Below are 8,411 nucleotides of genomic sequence, written 5' to 3'. Positions count from 1 at the left end.
TGCACATCACCACAGTATATGGTGCTGATAATTATGTGCTCATATACGTGGGACTGTATGTATGAGTTTACATGGGACTGTATATATATATATATATATATATATATATATATATATATACATATATATATATATATATATATATATGTGAATACATGGGACTGTATGTATGAGGTTACATGGGATTGTATATATGAGGGGGTTATCCTTTTTTATTTCACTTTTTTAAAATAAATAATTTATTGAAAGGACCTCTGCCAGGCATATTTCACTCTTGAGGGCTTAAAAAGCAGCTCTTGTGGTGATAAGAAGCTGATTTAAAACCCCCAAGAGTGAACTCCGTGAGAGCTGTATGTGTGGAATAATAAATTATATTTTGCCGGTCTTCAGCAGTCATGTCCTGCTTGAATTGACTCTAGTGGCGTAGCACTTTGCAGCCGGCTCTATTCTACTTATAGAGAAAACTGAGTGCTACGTCACTAGTGTCAATTCAAGCAGGAAATGCAGACCGTAGTAATATACCGTATATACTCGAGTATAAGCCGAGATTTTCAGCCCAAATTTTGGGGCTGAAAGTGCCCCCCTCGGCTTATACTCGAGTCACGGTGGGTGGCAGGGTCGGCGGGTGAGGGAGAGAGGGCGCTGAGGCATAGTCACCTAGTCCCGGCACTCCTGACGCTCCCCCTGCCCGTCACACGGTCTTTGGGTGCCGCAGCTCTTCCCCTCTTCAGCGGTCACATGGGACCGCTCATTAAACTCATGAATATGGACTCCACTCCCATAGGGGTGGAGCCACATATTCATTCCTCTGAGCGGTGCCAGTGACCGCTGACAGGAAGAGCTGCGGCACCCGGGGACAGTGTGACAGGCAGGGGCAGCGTCAGGAGCGGCAGGACTAGGTGAGTATTATATTCACCTGTCCGCGTTCCACCCGCCGGGCGCCGTTCTGTCTTCCCGGCGCCGCTCCGTCTTCCCGGCGTCTCTGCGCTCTGACTGTTCAGGTCAGAGGGCGCGATGACGCATATAGTGTGCGCGGCGCCCTCTGCCTGATCAGTCAGCAGAGAGACGCCGGGACGAGACGCCGGAACGAGACGCCGGGAGCTGCAATCAAGAGAGGTGAGTATGGCTTTTTTTTTTTTTTTTATTATTGCAGCAGCAGCAATGGCAGAGCTTTATAAGGAGCATATATGGGGCAAAAATGAACGGTGCAGAGCACTATATGGCACAGCTATGGGGCAAGAATGAACGGTGCAGAGCACTATATGGCACAGCTATGGGTCAAGAAAGAACGGTGCAGAGCGCTATATGGCACAGTTATGGGGCAAGAAAGAACGGTGCAAAGCACTATATGGCAGTTATGGGGCAGGAATGAATGGTGCAGAGCACTATAGGGTACAGCTATGGGGCAAGAAAGAACGGTGCAGAGCACTATATGGCAGTTATGGGGCAAGAATGAATGGTGCAGAGCACTATATGGCACAGCTATGGGGCAATAATGAATGGTGCAGAGCACTATATGGCACAGCTATGGGGCAAGAAAGAACGGTGCAGAGCACTATATGGCACAGTTATGGGGCAAAAATGAACGGTGCAGAGCACTATATGGCACAGTTATGGGGCAAGAATGAACGGTGCAGAGCACTATATGGCACAGCTATGGGGCAATAATGAACGGTGCAGAGCACTATATGGCACAGTTATGGGGCAAAAATGAACGGTGCAGAGCACTATATGGCACAGTTATGGGGCAAGAATGAACGGTGCAGAGCACTATATGGCAGAGCTATGGGGCAATATGAACAGTGCAGAGCACTATATGGCACAGCTATGGGGCAAGAAATAACGGTGCAGAGCACTATATGGCACAGTTATGGGGCAAGAATGAACGGTGCAGAGCACTATATGGCACAGCTATGGGGCAATAATGAACGGTATGGAGCATCTATTTTTATTTTTGAAATTCACCGGTAGCTGCTGCATTTTCCACCCTAGGCTTATACTCGAGTCAATAAGTCTTCCCAGTTTTTTGTGGCAAAATTAGGGGGGTCGGCTTATACTCGAGTATATACGGTAAGTTATTATTCCACACATACAGCTCTCACGGAGTTCACTCTTGGGGGGTTTAAATCAGCTTCTTATCACCACAAGAGCTGCTTTTTAAGCCCTCAAGAGTGAAATATGCCTGGCAGAGGTCCTTTAAGTGTGGCAGATAATGTAATACTCTTCTATATTAGTGTGTGGCTGCGCACACTATCTCAGCAGTGATGGAGAAGTATTTGAGAATGGAAAAGGCAAATGCCGAACAGGACCCTGGACACAATTCTAACCCAGATGAAGGCCCTAGTATGAGAGGTCGACAAAAGAAAAAAGACAAGACGGTGAGCTCAAGGCAATACAGTGAAAGCTATCTTTCATTTGGATTTACTTTCACTGGGGATGCGACAGCACCAACACCACTGTGCTTGGTGTTTGGTGAGAAGCTATCCAATAGCGCCATGGTGCCAAGCAAGCTTAAACGCCATCTCCAAACGAAACACCCTTCCGTTCAAAACAAGCCGATGGAGTATTTTGTACGCTTACGTACAAACAATGAGAAAGGGGCAACTTTTTTGAGAAAAAGCACAAAGGTAAATGAGAGAGCCCTCAAAGCTAGCTACCTTGTTGCTGAACTCATAGCTAAATCAAAAAAGTCCCACACTGTGGCAGAAACATTAATACTGCCAGCTTGTAAAGCTATTGTAAATGAGATGCTTGGCCCTGACGCAGCCAAAGAGATAGCTAAAGTGCCTCTCTCTGATAACACAATTGCCAGACGGATTGATGACATGTCTGCGGACATTGAAACAGTTGTTTTGGAAAAAGTGCGCATCAGTAAGAAATTTGCCTTGCAACTTGATGAGTCGACGGATATCAGTGGACATTGTCAGCTGTTGGCCAATGTGCGTTTTGTGGATGGAGAAGCCATTAGAGAAAACTTCCTATTTTGCAAGGCACTCCCTGAAAAATCAACAAGAGAGGTAATATTCCAGGTCACATCGGAATATCTTGATAAAAGTGGGCTTACATGGGAAAACTGCACAGGTGTCTGCACTGATGGAGCCGCAGCCATGGTCGGGAGCATCAAAGGCTTTGTAAGTAGGGTTAAAGAAAGAAACCCAGATGTTCTTGTTACCCACTGTTTCTTGCATCGTGAGGCCCTCGTTGCAAAGACCTTACCAGCAGATCTAGCTCCTGTGTTGGATGATGTTGTGCGCATAGTGAACTTTGTGAAGACACGACCTTTGAGATGTCGCTTATTTGCGTCTTTGTGTACAGAAATGGGAGCGGAACATAAAATCTTATTGCTCCACACGGAGGTCAGGTGGCTGTCACGCGGCAAAGTGCTGGCCCGTGTGTATGAGTTGCGAGAGGAACTTAAAATATTTCTGACAAACGAGAGGTCCGATTATTCAAAGCTGCTTGCAAGTGATGAGTGGTGTGCAAAGCTGGCATACCTGGCTGATATATTTCAATATCTGAATGAACTAAACACACGGATGCAAGGCCGAAATGAAAACCTGCTTACAAGCACTGTTAAAATGAACGGATTCCATTTAAAGGTGCAGCTCTGGCAGCAACATGTGCAGGGTGGCAACCTTCAGATGTTCCCGCTCACTGAGAAACTGCATGATGACAACACTGCTGCAATGTGCGAGGTGATTGGCAGACATTTGAAAACTCTTGAGGAGAAGTTATCGTTTTATTTCTCTTCAACCTTCACAGAATGCCTTGACTGGGTTAGGGACCCATACAGCTCATTATCCGTTGCTGGAAAGGACATGACTTTAAAGGAGCAAGAGGAACTCATTGAACTGAAGCAAGATCGCGGTTTAAAGTTAAAGTTTGCTGATCTTCCTTTGGACAGGTTTTGGTTATCTGTTGCCAAGGAGTTCCCCATTCTGGCCAACAAAGCTATTTTGACATTGCTCCCATTTTCGACCACATATCTATGTGAGCTGGGCTTCTCAAGCTTGACTGCGATAAAAACTAAAAACAGGGAGAGACTGAGAACTGTTGAGGAAGAGCTTCGTGTGTGTCTTTCCACCATTCCTGCTAGAATATCCCTTTTGTGTTTATCGAAACAGGCCCAGGTTTCACACTGAGTGAGTATAAATACATTTAGAATCTATATTATTAACTATATGTATAATATGTACTGTTTTAGTGTCATTTTGTGCCATTTTGGTTGGTGGTGTGCCCCGGGATTTTTTAAGTATAAAAAGTGTGCCGCGGCTCAAAAAAGGTTGAAAATAACTGCACTACACAATGTAAGTGGCAGAACGTGGCTGGCAGATATACGACTAGCAGAACTGACGTAGATCCACTTAGTGGCAATTTAAATCTCCCTTTTTTTATGGGGGAGACTGCACCAAAACTCAGGCCCAGTGTATTACACTACACAATGTAAGTGGCAGAACTTGGCTGGAAGATATATGACAAACAGAACTGAAGTACAGTAGATCCACTTAGTGCCAATTCAAATCTCCCATTTTTGGGGGGGAGACAGCAACAAAACTCAGGCCCAGTGTATTACACTACACAATGTAAGTGGCAGAACCTGGCTGGAAGATGTACGACACACAGAACTGACGTAGATCCACTTAGTGCCAATTCAAATCTCCCTTTTTGGGGGGGGGGGAGACAGCAACAAATCTCAGGCCCAGTGTATTACGCTACACAATGTAAGTGGCAGAACGTGGCTGGCAGATATACGACTAACAGAACTGACGTACAGAAACTTGTTGGCAATTTAAATCTCCCTTTTTGGGGGGGAAATTGCAGAAAAAAACAGGCCCTGTGTATTACACTACACAATGTAAGTGGCAGAACGTGGCTAGCAGATATATAAAAAAATACAAGGGCTGTAGTACAATTTCAATCTCCCAACAATGATCAAAGTATGGCAGCAGTAAAAAGGACTGCTGCACACAAAAGTGTGGACAAAGAAACAAGAGAGCTGTGCAGAAAGGAGCAACAGGATTTTTGCTTTTAAAAAAGCAGTTGGTTTGCACAGCTGCATACAAACAGCAATGAAGCACAGTAAAACCAAAAACACTCTGTTGCAAAAAAATCACAGTGGACAGCAAGTGCTAGTAAAAGATGGAAAAAACAGGGTATTTGGTTGATACGTTTTTTGCAAAAAATGTATATTAAGCCGCTCTACCAAACGTCAAGCTATACCCATATCAGAGCAGTCCTAACTAATGTATGTAAACCCTATCTGATGTATTTAAAACCTGGTCATATGTATAATACCTGTATGAGCAGGATTCAGAAAATGTCCATGTGGACACGCTGGACAGAACGGCTCCTGTGCGCACAGCTCAAAAAAGAGTCCTGCTCATACAGGTATTATATATATGACCAGGTTTTAAATACATCAGATAGGGTTTACATACATTAGTTAGGACTGCTCTGATATGGGTATACCTTGACGTTTGGTAGAGCGGCTTAATATACATTTTTTGCAAAAAACGTATCAACCAAATACCCTGTTTTTTCCATCTTTTTACTAGCACTTGCTGTCCACTGTGATTTTTTTGCAACAGAGTGTTTTTGGTTTTACTGTGCTTTTTTGTGTGTCCAAGTCTCTTGGTGGTGTGAACATGTCTCTACGGGCTTGTTCACTGTGCGCGCAGCTCATGTGTTCTGTTTTCATAATTGTTTTCTTGTGTCCACAAGACTGGGGAGGCCTCCACCCCTCTTTTTTGAGCTGTGCGCACAGGAGCCGTTCTGTCCAGCGTGTCCACATGGACATTCCTTTTCTGAATCCTGCTCATACAGGTATTATACATATGACCAGGTTTTAAATACATCAGATAGGGTTTACATACATTAGTTAGGACTGCTCTGATATGGGTATACCTTGACGTTTGGTAGAGCGGCTTAATATACATTTTTTGCAAAAAACGTATCAACCAAATACCCTGTTTTTTCCATCTTTTTACTAGCACTTGCTGTCCACTGTGATTTTTTTGCAACAGAGTGTTTTTGGTTTTACTGTGCTTTTTTGTGTTTTCAAGTCTCTTGGTGGTGTGAACATGTCTCTACGGGCTTGTTCACTGTGCGCGCAGCTCATGTGTTCTGTTTTCATAATTGTTTTCTTGTGTCCACAAGACTAGGGAGGCCTCCACCCCTCTATTTTGAGCTGTGCGCACAGGAGCCGTTCTGTCCAGCGTGTCCACATGGACATTCCTTTTCTGAATCCTGCTCATACAGGTATTATACATATGACCAGGTTTTAAATACATCAGATAGGGTTTACATACATTAGTTAGGACTGCTCTAATATGGGTATACCTTGACGTTTGGTAGAGCGGCTTAATATACATTTTTTGCAAAAAACGTATCAACCAAATACCCTGTTTTTTCCATCTTTTTACTAGCACTTGCTGTCCACTGATTTTTTTGCAACAGAGTGTTTTTGGTTTTACTGTGCTTTTTTGTGTTTTCAAGTCTCTTGGTGGTGTGAACATGTCTCTACAGGCTTGTTCACTGTGCGCGCAGCTCATGTGTTCTGTTTTCATACAAACAGCAATGCAGCTATCAGGGAGCCTTATAGGGCAGCCTAATAAGCTACAGAGCTGATGCACAAAAAAAAAAAACCTCCACTGTCCCTGCAAAGAAAAGGTGGTGTTGGACAGTGGAAATCGCTACAGCACAAGCAGTCTCGGGGTTAATCTTCCCTCCCTAACTATATCTCTTCTTCTGATGAAGCTGCAGCAACCTCTCCCTATGCTAAGATCGGCAGAAGTAAGATGGCGGTCGGCGTGCATGCCCCTTTATAGCCCCTGTGACGCCGCAGAAAGCAAGCCAATCACTGTAATACCCTTCTCTAAGATGGTGGGGACCGAGACCTATGGCATCACGCTGACCACACACTGCATCCTCCTTCATTGGATGAGAAATGGCGCTGAAAGCGTCATACGAAACACGACTTTGGCGCGATGATCGCCGACCTCATGGCCGATCCCACACTAGGATCGGGTTTCACGAAACCCGACTTTGCCGAAAGTCGGTGACTTTTGAAAATGTCCGATCCGTTTGGCAGAGAGGAAGAGAGAGGGGTGTGGTCAGAAAAGAGCGGGAGAGCAGAGCGCGAGGCACAGAGAGGACAGTGCGCCAGAGAGAGAGAGCAGGCTTCAGCGTAACGCTCCCCGAAAGAGAGTGCTCCCCGTGAGGGCACTAAGGCTGAGATACCAGCCGTAGTGAAGGCTGGATGTGAGAGTGTGGACTTGGAAGCCTCCGTAATCAGAGAAGATGTATCCCCTTACAGTGACCTGAGCACGCAGCCCCGGTCACCACACTGACAAGCCAGGACCCCTGAGTGTGACAAAGTAAACTGCTCAGTGTGTGTGTAGCATTGCTGCTGCAGAGAGAAACTGCCAGCCTAATATACAGAGACTCGCAGCAAAGTGGCTGTGTTACTTCCTGCTTCCAGCTTCACTGGGAGAAAAGACTGCAAAGACTTAACCCCGGAGTCTCCAGTTCCCAGGAGACAGAGGAGAGACTTCAGGATCTTCAAGCGCTGCTGGTGACTGTACCCACGTTGGAATAAGGACCCTCCAGTCAGATCTCCTTCTCGACTCCACTCTTATCTCCTCTTCCCACAAATGCATGCAAGATTTCTCCCGCGCATCTGCCCTACTCTGGAACTCTCTACCACAACATATCAGACTCTCACCTACCGTGGAAACCTTCAAAAGGGACCTGAAGACCTACCATTTCTGACAAGCCTACTACCTGCAGTAACCTGCACCGATCCACCAATCCACTGCACGACCATCTCTGCCCTTACCAGGGCTGCCACTAGAAATTTCGGGGCCCCATACTGGCAACATTTTTGGGGCCCCCTTGATACTCCGCCCAGGCTCCACCCCAGCCCCGCCTCCATGCTCCACCCCTCGAACTGTCCACAGTCCCACCGCTCTCTCTTGGAAAAACTCCACTTCTCACCTATCGCACATTAACAGTTCCCATCACCAGATCACACATATAGCCGGCAGCTTTTGTTTTGGCCAAAAGATTTTTTAAGCCGCCACCATAACACGGTAGACACTTTTGGCCGGGCCCTACTCTACTGTAACCTATTAAATATTTGTTAAAATATGCAATACAATTTAGGTATATTTTTATTTATTTTTCAATTTTTAAAATGACCAATAATATCACATACAAGGAACAAATACCGCTACACCATGACCAGACCGCATATTACCACCACAGTGATCGAATAATAACACATACAAGGAACAAATACCGCAACACCATGTCCAGACCACATATTACCACCACGTAAAGACTGAATACTACAATTCTGATCAGTAATTTAAAAAAAGCACCATACTATCACCATAAGTGCCATTATACAC

The 8,411-nt window shown here is 45.3% G+C and overlaps 1 protein-coding gene across 1 annotated transcript; it reads left to right on the top strand.

The window, feature by feature from the left end:
- Positions 1-2,264: 2,264 nt before the first annotated feature.
- Positions 2,265-4,142, top strand: LOC138656350 (SCAN domain-containing protein 3-like). The gene has a single exon (XM_069743701.1). It carries the CDS (start codon positions 2,265-2,267, stop codon positions 4,140-4,142), a length of 1,878 nt encoding a protein of 625 aa, XP_069599802.1.
- Positions 4,143-8,411: the final 4,269 nt, after the last annotated feature.

The sequence above is a fragment of the Ranitomeya imitator genome, unplaced genomic scaffold (genome assembly GCF_032444005.1).
Source record: "Ranitomeya imitator isolate aRanImi1 unplaced genomic scaffold, aRanImi1.pri SCAFFOLD_1674, whole genome shotgun sequence".
Classification (NCBI taxonomy): domain Eukaryota; kingdom Metazoa; phylum Chordata; class Amphibia; order Anura; family Dendrobatidae; genus Ranitomeya; species Ranitomeya imitator.
Note: the sequence above shows the minus strand (reverse complement) of the source record. Positions and strands in the feature narration are given on the sequence as shown.